The 16,388-nt window shown below is 38.1% G+C and overlaps 1 protein-coding gene across 1 annotated transcript in view; it reads left to right on the forward strand.

Moving 5' to 3' along the window:
- Positions 1–988: 988 nt before the first annotated feature.
- Positions 989–16,388, forward strand: part of lyst (lysosomal trafficking regulator) — a gene marked incomplete at its 5' end in the record, with an annotated part of 59,652 nt that continues 44,252 nt past the window's right edge. Inside the window, 5 exons of the mRNA XM_015036242.1 lie at positions 989–1,104; positions 3,039–5,127; positions 8,970–9,918; positions 10,646–10,807; positions 14,433–14,589. Of these exons, the coding sequence (XP_014891728.1) occupies positions 989–1,104; positions 3,039–5,127; positions 8,970–9,918; positions 10,646–10,807; positions 14,433–14,589 (3,473 nt within the window). The remainder of the gene's footprint in view (positions 1,105–3,038; positions 5,128–8,969; positions 9,919–10,645; positions 10,808–14,432; positions 14,590–16,388) is intronic.

Here is a 16,388-nt window from a genome sequence, read left to right on the forward strand (position 1 = left end):
TATCAGATGGCCTCTGCAGTCAGACATTCTCGCCCATTTGCTTTGGGTCATGAGAAGAAACTGCTTGCTACTGCAGCTAATTATGGTGAGCAAAACCCTGCAGAGGTAAATATAAAGAGTTGTTCCATATTTGTTTAATAATATAATAACACTGCTGGTATCTGATAAACATCCATTCAGAATTACTAAAACTAAAAATTACTTTTTAAAAACTTGCTTGATTCCTAGAAAACTTACAATCTGTGTTAAATTGTACCAGAGATCTTAAACTGCTAAACAAAACACTAAAACTGAAAGTTTTACAAATGTTTCGCAAATCAAAGCAATCTACATTCAGCCTAAAATACTCTATTCCTTATTTGACAGGTCAAAGAGTTAGATTTTGAAACAAAGCTCATCTATCTTTTTCCTCATGGTCAAAAAATAATACAAATAAATTAATTAGAATTTTATGCCACGTCTAAAATCTGACGCTTGTTTCATCATTGTGTTGTTTTTTTATTATTAGAGGAGCTTTAATTTCTAGGTTAAGATTTTGTACCATAATTACACAGTTGAGAGCAAACTGTTGACATTTGAAACATTATGTTCAGAACAAAGGGTTTTTAACCCCCCATTTAACCTTTTGCATTTGACAAATGATCAGGTTTGATCTCTTTTTAATTAACACTTGATGGAGGAATGCAAGTTTGCAAGGATTAGACGTCTGAATCAAAATTCCTCGAAGTAAGCCTATCATGTAGCTGCTACATTGCTCCCTGTCACATTTCTACTGAAATACCTCAAATAAAAAAATAAAAAGCATAATTTGTAGCTAGAAATATTTGTAAATTACAGTTCTGTAAGTGATAACAATGAAGACTGAACAAATATTTAAAATTAGGGAGGAGAAGAGTCTGACTTAGAGGGAGTGTCTTGGCGTGGTGATGAAGTGGGACCCAAGTGACGACTGAAAGGATTTTTTTCTTTCTTCCTCTATCTAACTAAGTCACTGTCATCTGTTGAACTCTCAGGAGCTGACTTGTCGGGAAGAGCTGCTAACTCTGCTGCTGTCGTTGCTGCCTCTGGTCTGGAAGATTCCTGTGCAAGAGGAAAAAGCTCCAGGTCTGTTGTCAACTATCGTTACCACCTTACTTACTAATTTCTGTTGTTTTGTTAATGCCAACACTCTCCTAATGTAACTTATGTGTTTATGTTGCTTATCTGTAACCCGTGTTCATGTTACAATTATTTTATCCTCCTAACTTATTTGGAGGTTGCATCACTTTATCATCCAGCAGCTTTACAGCATTTGTTTTGATCCTTGTTGGCTTTAACTATAACTTTTGATGTCATCTTCACATGACGGCAATAAACTTTTATTTTCTCAGTGCTGCACTGCACTCAGTTTCCTTTTGGCAGTCTTGAAAGTTTAGAAATCTATAAAGCTTTTAGTATTTTACAAGTCTGGAGTAGCTTAAAAAATTAAAGTGAATTATGGAATTTTTTTGTATTTTCAGGTGTTTTTCTTCATACCAGAGTATCTTAAAATGTTGCTCCAATTAGTGTTTTTCATTCTTTTCCTTTGTATAAAAGATTTGCATCATCAGTGATATATTCATTCCTGACTGAAGATCTGCAGATGCATACATACTGACACACCTTTAAGGCTTTATGGATAGATGTTCCTCTATTTAAATGAGAAAACGTATAATAATAATGGAAAGTGTGTTGCATAAAGTATGATTATCTGCCATGAACTCAATTAGTTCTTTTTATATATTTAAGCCTAGAAATGAGCAAAGAATGTACCAAGAAATATGGAAATTCCAGCTTTAGTAGGCTAAAACTTAACAATAAATGTGTAGGAATCCAGATAAAGATTTTAGTTTTTAACTAACTTTTAATTATTGCAGCTGTGAGCAGCACAACCTGTCTCAGAGCAGGAGAACATTTGTGTTTGCAGAGCCCTATGACCTGAGATCGACTCCGGCATTTAGAAGAAGGCTGCTGATCTTCTGTAACATGGAGTCTAGACATTTTTTTGTTTAATTAATTTTTGCTTTCTGAAACTTTTAACACACAAGGTTTTGGGTCTTGACTAAGCATTAAACTGTTGCGAGATTGCCACGAAGTGATAATGCTGAATAAAATTACCATGACTTCATGATATCATGTCTACATATAAATTAAAATGTTTCACATCATGAGTAAATGTGAGGACCATGCCATTTGTTATACCTATTGGATAAGCAAAATGCACAAAAATCTACAAAATTCTTTTATTTTCAAGAAATGTGTTCCATTGTACTATTAATAATTACATTTTCAAGATTTTTCATTTTAATGTTACACCTAAAACGTCATAACTTAATATAATATCGACAAGTCATTGGTTTCATTACATTTAAATTGTGAAAATGATGACGTTGTTAGCAAGTACATGATAAATATGTTTACTAAAGCTGGAAATACTTCTCAACTACAAAATTTTACTTTATTTATAAGACTGTGAAACCTTCTTTGAACCTGCTGACTAGCAGTGCACAGCAACAGGTGGGAGAGGGACAGAAAAGTTGCCCCATACTCGGCCCACTCAAGACCTACCTTGATATACCTTTAATACTAGTGGGAGAAAGACAAAAGAGAAATCCTACAGCCACTAAACTGTAGGATTACTACATTTTAGTTTACTACTTCATTTTTGTTTACATTTTGTGAAGAAGGAAGACGTGTCTCATGTCTTTAGAGGCTTTCATGTCATTTCCTTCAGTGGTTCTTAGTGCAGGTTAATCAGAAGGTTTGGTTTCTTTGACAAAGTGCAGTGTGAAAGCAAACCGTACGAAATAAAAATGTTACAACCGCTGCAAATTTGATCCCCAGTCGAACCGAGCATGGAAGACACCCTAACTAACCCAAACCTGCTTTTGACATGCAGTGGAGCATAACTTTCTTCAACATTCACCTTTTTTCACATTTAAATACAAAAATATGCTTGACTGAAAGTGTCTTTCAATGTAAAATGCCAAAACCTGGTGAAAGTCTTTGTGTTTGAACAGATTTCAACCTGCCATCCCTACTTGAAGCATTCCTCAGCCGGGAGGTGAAGGCCGTCCCACTCAGGACGGGACAGAAGGCTGCATCTGATGAGCAGAGCTCTGGGAAGAGGTCCCGCGTTGGCAGTGGCACCTGGAAGTCACGGAGATCACGCAGAACGTCACAGAGATACTCTGTGAAAGATGCTCGCAAGTCCCAGGTCTCCACCTCAGATTCAGAAGCCAACTCTGAAGACAGAGCCGTTGGGGGCTCAAGGAGCCGAAGACCACACGGTTCCACCATCCAGGTGAGCTGCCAGCATCATCGCTCTGAGGCCTCGCAGTTGACATCTACGGCCACCAACACTACAGAAACCATGAGTGCACCGTATCCCCACCCCAGAGCCCCCGGTTCTCAGATGGTAGACCACGAAACCTTGACCGACCCGGCCGCAATATCCATCTTCAACCGCATGGAGAACTCTCCTTTCGACCTTTGTCACGTGTTGCTTTCCCTGTTAGAAAAGGTGTGTAAGTTTGACATGAGCATCAGTCACAACCCCGGTCTGGCCATCAGCGTCGTACCGACCCTCACGGAGATCTTGACTGAGTTTGGAGACTGCTGTGGTCCGGGGGGAGGAGGAGGGATGGTAGCGGAGGAACTGGCTGGAGGCTGGACGGAGGAACCGATCGCACTGGTTCAGAGGATGCTGCTACGCACCATCTTGCACTTGATGTCTGTGGATATAAGCCAGAGCGACAGACTTCCAGACAGCCTGAGGCGAAGTTTGACAGACCTGCTGCGAGCAACTCTCAAAATCCGAAGCTGTTTGGAAAGGCAGAATAACCCTTTTGCCCCGCGGTCAAAAAAGACCCTACAGGAAGTCCAGGATGATTTTTCTTTTTCCCGTTATCGCCACAGAGCTCTACTACTTCCTGAGCTTTTAGAAGGAATACTACAAGTCCTCCTGAGTTGCCTCCAGGCTTCAACGCCCAACCCTTTCTTCTTTAGCCAGGCTCTGGAGCTCATCCATGAATTTGTCCAGCACCGTGGTCTCGAGCTCTTTGAGGCCACGGTTCTGCGGCTGGAGGGACTCGGTAGGGCCAGTTCTGACGTAGGCAGAGAGGCGTCGGAGCGGCTACGCGGCCTCATTGCAGGAGTCTTCAAAATAATCAGCGCTGTTAAGAAAGCCAAGTCAGAACAGCTTCATCAATCGGTTTGTGCTCGACGCCGGCACCGTCGCTGCGAGTATTCCCACTTCCTCCATCACCACAGAGACCTGTCAGGCTTGCCCGTCTCCGCTTTCATGCAAGCAGCAAGACGCAACCCCTTTGAGGAGGATGTAGAAGGCTCAGAGGAATCTGAGGGGGATACCGTGCGGTACCCTGAGAGATGCTGCTGTCTTGCTGCCTGCGCCCACCAGTGTCTCCGGCTCCTGCAGCGCCTCTCGCCCAGTGGGCCGTCTGTGCTGCAGGTATTAGCTGGGATTCAAGCTGTTGGAATCTGCTGTTGCATGGACCCTCGCTCAGTTGTAGGACCCCTTTTACATGCTTTCCAAGCTCCAGGTCTCCGTAGTTACCAGTCCCATGTGCTCAGTGTGCTAAGTCGGCTGACTTTAGACCAGCTTGGTGGGGGTCAGCCGTCAGAGAAAGCTAAACTGGCCTCTTGTAACATCTGTACTCTGGACAGCAGCCAACTTCCAGGTCTGGAGGAGACATTGCAACAAGGAGAACCTGCAAATATTTCTACCAGTTTATGTTACCGCTCCCAAGGTATCCTGCCTAGCGGAGGAGGGGCTGAGGACATGCTCTGGAAGTGGGATGCTCTGGAGGCTTACCAGGAGCTAGTGTTTGGTGAGGACTGGCAGCTGAGCCAGCAGATAGCCGGCCATGTGTGCCATCTAACACTACGGGGCAATGCGATAGTGCAGTGGCAACTCTACACACACATCTTCAGCCCCGTTCTGCAAAGAGGGGTGGAGTTGGTCCACCATGCTCAGCAACTGGGGGTTTCTACCGTCTGCACTCAGGTCTGCAGCTACCACACACAGTGCCTGCCGGTGGAGGTCCTACTCATCTACCTGCAAACATTACCAGCACTTCTCAAATCAAGGTGAGCTCCTCAACCACTCTTCTTTTCTTCAATCTGGAATCTTCTTATCCAAAAATGGCCTATTATGCTTCCTTGAACAGGTTAGAGTAGGTTTGTGGGTAATACAAAACATGTTAATGTTTTTGCACAAAATCATTCTTAGATAATGACATTTTAGTCTAGTGAGTACTTCTTTCAGACTGAGTTATGTTGGGGCCTGTTGTCACTTTAAATCCAAATTGCTGCTGCTGGCCAAGCACATGTGAAAATGGCTGCAAACAGATGAGTAATTATACAACCCTACATCTTAAAAAACAGAAGTGGAGCCTCCTGTGCAACCAACAAGAATGCAGCAAGTGGTTTTTGAATAGTAAGACAATAATTAAACACTTGTCTTTTGCAGCAGCCATTATACAATGGTAAAACCAGCTGGCCAAACATGCTGGAGCTCCCCTTAGGTTGCTAGGTAACGCGGCTGGGCTCAGCTCAGCTCAGGTTGCTAAGTAGTCAGAAGATTTTTGAAACGGCTCATTTTCCAGACACCAAAAAACATGAATTTATTGTTAAAAAATGTCTCTGTGTATTTATTTCCACATAAATGGAAAATTAAAATTTTTATATAAGAAGTCCCCTTTAAGTTTTCTCTGTTTTTGTTGGTTTTGCTCAACTCTTAACAGCTACCAATCCCAAAGACATTGGGATTTTTTGCATAAATGCCATAAATCCATTTACTTCTCAGTTGTTACAATTTAGTGCTGCATTGCAATTTTCAACAGTTCAGGGATTGTATGAACACGAGACATAAAACTTACCCAGCCACCTCAAAGAAGACCGTATCCACTTGGTCATGAGATCCCTCTTTCCAAGCCCATGGTAATTGTTACTAATCAATAATTTATCATGTTTTGGTGTCCCTAGTAAGAGATGCAAGACTATTCACTGTTATGTAACATTGTTGCCTGTTTTTATAAGGCAGGTATTGTTGATCCACATACTACATTTCTTTTTCAGCACCTTAAAAATATATATTTAAGAAGATCTACATAAACATATGGAATTGAATCATAATGTGTTTTCTTTTGTGACCCATTTAGATTGAGTTCAACTTGTTCTGAACTGGAGCGACTTTGGCGAACTCTGCTCTAATTTGATGTTTTCGAGTGAAAGTCTTGCTTTCTCGCTCTCTTGCAGCCTTATTGAACTGCAGAAATATCAAAACATGTCAAAGAAAACAGGAAGTGAAATTAATCTGAGGGGCACTCTTAATAGATGGCAAATTGTGAAAATAACTTGCTAGATATTGAAAGTTCCAGTTGTTATGGATAAATGGGCAAATATATTTATTCACAGGACATTTAAAGAACGGTGTACAGTTAAAATAAACAAAAATATCCAGCCGTCATTTTAAATTTAGGACATAAAAGGTTGATTAATTAATCTGATGTCTGGCTTGGACTGACATGCCACATTTAAAGTATTTAACCTGTTCTAGGAAACAAAAAGATAAAATCTAGCTACTGAGAAATTGCTGTTGTACAAGCCCACAATTTGAGAAAAAAATACCTTTTAAATTTTATCTTTGTTCTGTAATTTAAGGAGCTCCATCTGCTGGACCAATCTGGTAACACTGTTTTGATAAAAACGGAATTGGTAGATTATTAAGTTCCTTATACATATATTAGGTAACATTAGAGCGTTTGAGGATAATTAAGACGATGAATTTCATGCTGTTTGAATATGTGCTCTACATCTGTGACCGTTGGCTTAACACAACTCCCTTTCATAAAATTGTACATATCACGACACGAGGAGTTAAAGATGAGCCGTCTTGATGGAATTTCATGTTGCTAATGAAACCAGGAAATGTTCCAGAGAGCAAAACTAATAAAGAATGAGACAAATTGGAGGAAGGGTGAGGAAAGGGTTTCAATTTCAGGGGGGGGGGAAATAACAGCTTAATTTAGAAATTGAATCTATTTAATTCATAGATGTCCAGTTATAGTCTTCAAAAGTCAATGTCCTGCCAGTTTCAGACGAGTCTCTGCTCCAACACAGCTCATTCAAATGGTCCACTTTGGACACCGCTACTTTAATTAAAAAACATTATTATTTGTACTGGCAGGGAGTTAATGTGTAAATTCAGGAAATATCAGGTATTGTTTTTTGATTTAACCTTATCCTAGAAATCAACTAAGGTTATTTTTCGTATTAGATGTAATGTTTTATTCATCTCTCACATTTGTATTTAAGTTGAACATAAATTTAAATCCAAGTCATAACTATGATGGCTCATAAAACACAAGCAGCAAAAAGCATAATGGATATCAAATACAGTAGCAGTTGTGGTTTAGTTTGAGTTTATTTAAAGCTGTTGGCTGCAGAGTTGCGTATATTGTGGTCTATTTATATAAAGGTGCTGCTAGTAAATTATGTAAGTCTAGTACAGCTGGCCATGCTTTAGATAATCTGCATGTGGTTTTCCCAATATAAGAAGAGAAGTCGCTCCATTCTCCATTTAGATTTCTACCACACTCACAAAAAGAGGCTAAAAGTGACTTTTTAAGGATTATTTTGGATTTCCTTTCTTATTGTGTCTCCAGGTGATACTTTATACTTTCTATAAATATATATATATTCTGTCTGACAGACAGTTGTGCTTGGTACAAGCATATGTTGAGTGTGAGTCGATTAAACGCATTTATTTAAAAGCACAGATACGATCGCTGAAGCAAGAATAAATTTACCACTGACTATAAGGGACGTATTTATTTATTCACTGTGTGTTTAATCCACATGTGGATTGACAGGAACACATTATAGGAGAAAATGCGTTATAAATCACAGTGGACATATTGGCACTAAAAATCATAGCAAGATTTGATCTGAATTAATTAAATTTATTGACTGAGTGCGACCTTCAGGGGTGCAACTGTCTCTAATGCAGATGGTCATTTTATCTCCCTACCTTTTGATTTGGTTGTTTTCCAAAAGATTAAAAACACATGTTTGAATTTTCATCTATTTTTATCCGTTTCTCACCAGCTCTGTTATTCATATGTGACATTTAAAGGCCGCTGAATTAGAGTTGGACCCAAAATTATTCATACCTTTGGTAGATTTAGATTTAAGGTCATTTTCATTCAACCTAGAAGTTTGTTTATGGATAATAAAATGCAGTAAAAAGAGCATGAGTTTTTAGGAAAAATAGTTTCTGTTTTTATTTACACTTTAATTAAAATATCATGCCTTTACAGGCGTCACAGCCATAAAACATTTTAATTGCTGAAAAACGTTTTGCATAATTATCTTTTGTGATGAGCTTCAAGTCTCTGAGCTTGCAAGGCCTCCTTACCATGACCCTAATCTATTTCTCCATCCACGAATTTTCTGTCAGATTCAAGTTCTGACTTTTCACATGTTGGTGTTAGAAATATTTATTTAGCGGCTTCTCATCTTTTGCTATAAATGTTCAAGCATTCAGTAAAGGAATGCTTTCATTAGGCAATAAAATGTTTTGTTTTCTTATATCAAAAGGAATTAAATTATTTGTTTATTATTAGTAACTTTTAATTTATTTCTAGAAAAGGCATAAGATTATAAGAAACATCTGCAGAATGTGCCCATTTCTTTTTGTCCGATTAACCAATTAATCTTCAGAATAACTGATTATAAAAATAAATGTTAGTTGCTGCCCCATAATATTTTGCATTTAAGTCAAAAAGTTACCTTTTGGTCTGATGTGACCAGATGCTGCCTTTTTCTACTAGAAAGCATAAACTGGGCTATCAGATTTTAAGTTATGATCAAATTCAAAGTATTTTGTTGTAGCTCTACTCATTGTAGTTCCACATTTTGTGTTTCAGAGTGGTGCGAGACCTTTTCATCAGCTGTAACGGGCTCAACCAGGTGACGGAGCTCGTCTACCTCGACCAGACTCGCTCTTTGGCCTTGAAGGTGTTTGAAACTCTGATCATAGGAGTTGGACATCAGCAGAGTGACGGGCTTCTTCACGAGCTGGAGAGTGCCGACACCAAAGAAAGGGAGGCCATCCTCGGCCTGGCTGAGGAGCTGGGGTCACGAGGGGTCGGAGAAGGCCCACAGAGCCTCAGCAAGTTCTACGAAGGCCTAAAGGAAGTGTACCCGCGTCACAAAAGCCGAACTGGACAGAACCATGGACCAGGGAGGAGCAGAACGGAGACCCACCTGCATGTGATCAACCTGTTCCTCTGTGTGGCCTTCCTCTGTGTCAGCAAAGAGGCAGATTCTGACCGGGACTCTGCCAACGACTCTGAGGACACTTCAGGTTACGACAGCACAGCGAGCGAGCCTCTAGGGGGCCGCCTGCCGTATCTGTCCCCAGACAGCGTGGCGTTGCCCTCTAAAGAACAGCTACGGCGAGCCGCGGACGTCTGGTCCGTGTGCCGCTTCATCTACATGGCCAGCCCTCTGTTCCAAAGGCAGTTCTTCAGGCTCGGAGGACTGGATGTGTGCCTGCGCCTCATGGCCATGGTCATCCAGAAACTCTCGTGTAAGAGCAAGGATGGAAAAACAAAGAAGAAGCGAGAGGGCAAAGGGAAAGGCAGCCCTGAGTCTGCAGTTCCTGCTGCTTCACTGGGATCTGAAGATCCTCCCTACGAATCAGGAGATTTTCACAGTTTGGGTCCGACTGAGGGGAAGACCAAAGATCCAGGAAAGAGATTTGACGAACAGTGGCAGCTTCAAAGTATTCGTCTTCTTGAAGCCCTGCTGGCGATTTGTCTGCACAGCGCTAACTCTGCCATGCAGAGGATAGAGCCGGAGCTTTCTTCTCAGGTAGGTTTATCATCTCTACAGCTAATTTTCTTTAATTAATTGATTATTGAAATAATCATAAACTAATTTAGTAATTGATTAATCACTAAGTGGTGATTAATGATCCATAAAGATCATTTATTCAAAGAACAATACACTCAGAGACATTATTAAGCCAAAACTGTACAAAAATATGTATACATTTGGCATTTAAGATAAAAAAAAAATTATCTTCTTTATTATAGTTTTAGCTTCACCTGGATCAAATTAAGCACCTTTTGATATCCAATTATTAATGACTTAATCAAAACAAACAAAGGGTTGATTGTTTTTCACATGCTGATGTGAAAAATGTGTTGTTTTTTTTTTTTTTTTTTTTAGCTCCAGATGCATCATTTGCCACAAATAATCAAGCGTACACTAAAAGAATGCTGTTATTGCATTTTAGGAAATAAAATGTGTATTTTTTTCATTTAAAACGGTATTGAATTATTAGTTTATTAGCAACTTTCAATGCATTTATAATGTTTTATAAAACGGCTCCAGTGGTTAAGTGAAAATCTGCAGAATGTGCCACTTTTTAAATAAGATTGTCAGAATAATCGATTTATAGTTAGTCAGTTGCACCTCTATTATTTTCTCTGTACCTTAGCCACATAAAAACTACAACATTCAGTGAAAATCTGACTTGTAAACATTTTGCTCACACTTTGAGAAACCCTAATTTATTGCATTTTAACTTCAACAGCCTCAGTCTGTGGAGGAGACTCTGTTGGAGGTGAGAGACCAACTGTCTCGCTCAGGAGTGGTGAACTCTGACCTTGCTGTACCGCTGTTTGACTCCCTGCTGCGAGTGGCCTTGGCTCAGGTGACTTCATGTACTGATACACCTGAGGAGAAACCAGAGAGGGTAAGTTCTGCACAGCAAGATACAATCTATGCATATTTTATCAATGGGTTTATGTCGGCACTCGATTTTGATTTTGACTTCAACACGGCAAAAACACAAAATCCTTCCAAGAATTTTTGGTGTAGTTTCTAGTGCAAATATTTTAGTTTTGTTTTACTTCAAGTGTGTTAACTTACAGGTAACTAAGCTACATTTTCTCACGTGACAATAATTTGCTAGTTGAACTAGTATCTTTTTTATCAATATTAAGGAATTATTGTCTCAAAACAAGCTCTTCTGTCTTGCTTAAAAGTTACTTGTAAATTAGTTTTGTCTTATTTCAAGATTGCACTGGAAACTATCTAAGTGAAGTTTGTCTTCAAATCAGACAAAATTGATGTCAAACGTTTGTGCAGAAAAAATTTTCACTTTAAAGATATTAAGAAATGATTCCAGAAGTCATGAAAGGTCAACCAGCTCCCCCACCGTCTTCAAATAAGACAAAATTGGCGTCAATCATCTTGACTACGCTTGTGCTAGTTTGTGCAGCAAACATTTTTGTTTGCTGCACAAAAACGTTTGGACTTTGGACTTTGACTAGGCCACTTAAACAAATTTTTTTTGTGCTGCTTTGGCTTTGAAGATATTACTTAAAATTTAAAGTTCAGTTAAGGTCAATCAGCCGCACTCAACCCTCCCCCCCACTTCTATGAAATCAAAATGACCTTTAAGCTTTCACCTTTATTTATTTATTTATTTGACCTTTACTTGTGACCTATAGCGGGACAAATAAAAAATTTGCTGCACAAATGTTTGACACCAATTTTGTCTGATTTGAAGAAGGTGGGGCGTCTAGAACCTAGACCGAAAATACTTGGTAAGATTTTTTTTTGTGTAGTGAAGCTATAATTTTCAACACAACTTTTGTTTTTATTTTATTATTTTGAAATATTTTGCTTTCAAATGTGTTCCAGTGTGCATTTGTGATGCGATGAGGTAAAATAACCTGTGGCACAAGAAGAAGTGTTTAGTAAACATTTGTGTGGAAAAACTTTGGGTCCTAAGACCCAGACATGGATTAAAAACACAAAATGTACAAGATTTGCTACCAGATAGCAACAAACCCAAACCAGAATTTGATTTACTGTCTGCTACACTGTAAAAACAGAAAATCTTACAGAGTAATTTTGGTCTAGTTTTTAGTGCAAATATCTCAGTACACTTGAAATAAGACATACAAATCAAAAAGTAACTTTTCAGCAAGACAGAAGCTTGTTTTAAGTAAATATCGCCTTAATTTTGATTAAAAAGTTCTAGTTGTACTGGCAGATAAATTAACTTAACATCTGCTAATCTGCCAATGAAACTAGCACTTTATTTATCAATGTTAAGTAAGTATTGACTTAAAACAAGAAAAGTTACTTGTACATTTGTTTGTCTTATTTCAAGTGTAGTAAGATATTTGCACTAAAAATTCGACCAAACTTACTTGGTAATATTTTATGTTTTTGTAGTGTAGTAACTTTAATTAATATGTTCTACTTTACTTTTATTGTTTGCTGCAGCTTTTTCAGACATACACATAGGAAAGTGAAGCCGATTGCAAACATGCTTGTCCAATATTTCCATTCAGAGCCATGGATCCATGACGTATTTGTCTTTAGGGTGTACTTGACGTTAAATATGCTCTCAGTTGAAGAGTTTGCCATTCTACTTGTTCAAGCTTGGTCAGCTGATTTAGCAAAATACATTATTTTTGTGGTGTTTCAGTGAAGTTAAATGTTTCTACAACCGAAACAGAGTTTTAGTAATTGAAGAAAATATCTAATTTTGATTAGAGGATGGGTAGATTGCAATGTTTCAGCTTCATTTTTACTTTCTTGTCTGTTATTCCTCCTCTGCTTTGTTATTTTTAAATAAATTCCCACCAACCATAAAACTGAGTTTAGCAAGTTGGCAAATGGCTGCTTGTTTTTCAAGATGTCATGAAGGTGATAACTAAGATGTTATCACCCAGTTATGAACGTTATCAACGCCCCCTCTGCTGTTTCCTTCCTGAATTACCTGGTTTATTGGTATCAAACCAACAAACCTGATCACTTTAGCTTTGTTGGCTAACAATAACTTTGCCTTTATGGTAAAATATAAAAACAATATTATAAGTAAGAAGTCGAGCATAAATGAAAGGAAAGCAGTCTTCCAGCAAAGTGTTGTCGGTCACTAAAGTAAAGCATTTACATCATGTTGCTAAGCAACTGCTATCTGTTCAGCAAGATGGCAAATGTAATTACAGAGTCCATGAAGAGCAAGCATGACCTATTTAAATAGTTTCACCCACCTCCTGTGTTTTAATAAATGGTGCAAAAGCATTTTATTTTTATCAGTTTATCATTTATAACGAATCTGAAAATGAATTTAAACATCAAACTATTCACAATAATTACAGCTGGATGTATTTTGATGTGTGTCTCCACCAGCTTTGCACTTTAAAAACCTCAGAGTGACTAAGAGCATCAGTTTTCTAGATTTCTCACTTTGGACTTTGACTAGGCCACTTAAACACATTAATGGGCTGTGATATATTTCATATTAGCCTAATTTAGGGGTGTTTTGCTGCTTGAAAGCTAAACCTCACATCCACACAGCATGATGAGGCCACTACCATGCTTCACAATGGGTTCAGGGTCTCGTCAGTCTTCCCCCACACAGTGTTTTGGATGTAGGTCCAAAATGTTAAGATATGTAACCTTTTCTTTGTTTCAAGCTAGCTGTGTTCAAGCAAGTTATTTTATTTACTTATTTTTATGTTTTAATTCTATCCATTTATTCTATTATGGCATTGTTTTTGTACAGCACGTTGGCGCAGTTTTTGACCTGTTAATATAGTAGTTGTCCAGTTCGCAGATTCTTCCACCTGAGCTGTGGCTCTCTGGAAAGTTAAATTATTTTTTGCACTGGATTTAAAATCCATTTATTTAATATTCATGATTTTGAAGTGCAAAATGCGCAAAAGTATAAGGTGTATAAATACTTCTCTAAATCACTGTAACTGCATTGTTTCTGTACATTAAAAGCATTGGATGAGAATATATCTCATCCATTTTTTTTTTTTTTTTTTGCCCAGATTTCCTGTTTTTCTAAGAGCTTCGTACTTTCTCTGTTGACCCAGCAGAGTGTGATGTTTACTTAAAGATTACCCAAGCTGCAAAGCTCTGAAATTAGTGTTTCGCAACAGAAAGTGTCACATTTTTTGAGATGATTACCTACACGTCATAGTTAAAGGTACGGTTTCTCACCTCTTGCTGCTTGTCCATATTGTTGTTGGGAGTTTTCCGATGTGTGCATACAATAACCAACTGTGCACAACAAGGAACTGGGCTGTGTAGATGCAGTGCAAGTCAGCTGATATTTGTCTTATGACTAAAATCTTGTACTTTTTTCCCTGCCTTTTTTCACCACATAAGTGGAAAGATCACTACTTGTCATGCTGGAAATACTTTTGGTCAAGGAGATTTGTTTTTTTTAATCATCAAAGGATTTGGTGATTAATTTTAAATCTTACCACCATTTAAGGTAGCAGGATTGGGGAGGAGGATCTTGGTTTAGTTTCATTTAAGCTTTTTTTTTTTTCTTTTTTTTTTACCAGAAGCTCCAGGTGTTTGCTGAGGGGGCGGCTCCAGCAGGAGATCTGTCTGAGGAGGTGGATGAGGTGCAGAGCTGCAGTGTCAGGCTCCCGGGGGAGGAGGAGGGCTACGACGCTGATAGCGAAAGCAACCCGGAGACTATGAAGCAGCAGGAAGAGGGTAGGTCCACACACAAATGCTCACTAAAACTGTGTACACAACTCTCTTCTCTTACTGCAAACCTGAACCGTTTGCTTCAGCTGTGCCGTTTCTGGCGGATCACTATAAACGTCATCTGCTCTTTGCGTCTGGTTTCTGTTGCTGAGAAATGTCAGCAGACTTATCTGGCTTGACTGAGAGGTCATGTGCTGGTCTCAACCTCTGACCCTGTTGATAACTTGCCTTGGGAAAACCTCGTTTCTAATTCTGATCAACTCAAAACTGAATGGTTCTGGACTTTATTTTTTGCTTTCGACCCGTCCTGTCGTGTGACAGAGATAAAGCAACATCCTCCTGCGGAGGATATTTAGCAAGAAGTTGATATTTTTTATTGCGTATGGATGACAAAGCAGAAAGCAGCCCTGAGCCTGATGCAGGTTAACGAATTGGCCTGATTACACTGTTGTTTTCTTTTTTACTTTAATCCCCTCAGAAAGGACTCTTTGTGGTAAGTTTTACAACTGGCTGGCAGCGAGACCTCATAAGCTGCATCTTGTGACTTGAGGTTCCAATCTGATGGAGGGACTGGCTTCCTGGAAAAACGATTGCATCACCTAAAACAGAGAGCGTTTTAAATTTGAACAATGAGAAACAAAATCCCATCAGCTCCAACTAATGAATTTTCATGTTTTAAATGGTTTTGTCAATGAAATTACTATTTCTGTAAAATCTTCATCTGGTTTTGAAAATGGTCCCTTTTTTAACCTTTAGTCAGACTAAACTAAAATCAGATACATTGTTTTTCAATCAAAGTATAATTTTAAACTTTTTTTTCCTTTAAATAAAAAAACATATATCTAATATATAACTATATATAAGATTGTGTCCATTAGTTTTAACATCTCTAATCTATTTCTTGTCAAATTTATGAGTTTCTGCTTCATATTATTTCTTGGCGTCTTTCTCTTACATTTGTTTTCCGTTTTGTATTTATTTTTAAATAAGGCACATACCCTAATGGCAGTACAGCAACCACATTATACAATTGTCTTTGTAGGTTTATATAAATTTAAACCTACAAAGACAGGCTTTCCAACGTATTGAATTCACTTTTCAGCTTAGACATCAGAACAACTAGAAAAATACAAATTATGAAACAAAAAAAAAAACATGAATTCTGCCAAAAAACAAAACCAGTAAAAATTGAAAAATAAAAACAAAAACAAGCATGACTGCTTCTGCCAAAAACAACATTAAAAATTAAAAAAACAAAATCAAATACGACTGCTTCTGTCAAAAAAAAAAAAACCAAAACATTAAAAATAAAAATAAAAAACAGATTTATTTTTTAACCATAAAAGAACAGTAGAAGAGAAGGTAAAAATTGCTGGTTAAAAAAATAAAATAACATAATTTCCTCACTCAAAGACTTATTATTTTCCTCTCCTTCCTTGTAACAACCCACATGCAGTCAATGTTTAAAGAAAATCAGGTTTTAATGCCCTAATACTGCCCACTTGTACCTTAAAATCCACAAACTTGTCCTTTTGTTGTTTTTTAAAGCCATTGTAAGTCTCTCCCTTACATATATTTGGTATACTGTATTGTGCCACTCATCAATCAATACATCTACCTGGAGCCATTTTCCTAAATTTGTTTTCATAAGATTATTCAATATTCAACTGTTTTTAAAGCGGAAAGAAAAATAACCTTGAGGCACAGACAAAACACATTCAGCAGTGCTGTGGAAAAATTATGGTCAATTTCATTTATGCTTATTTTGTATGCTTTAGTTCCAGCTGCAGGCTTTCAAAACAACT

The sequence above is a fragment of the Poecilia latipinna genome, unplaced genomic scaffold (genome assembly GCF_001443285.1).
Source record: "Poecilia latipinna isolate Pla-1442-1.1 unplaced genomic scaffold, P_latipinna-1.0 Scaffold362, whole genome shotgun sequence".
NCBI classification, from domain to species: Eukaryota; Metazoa; Chordata; class Actinopteri; order Cyprinodontiformes; family Poeciliidae; genus Poecilia; species Poecilia latipinna.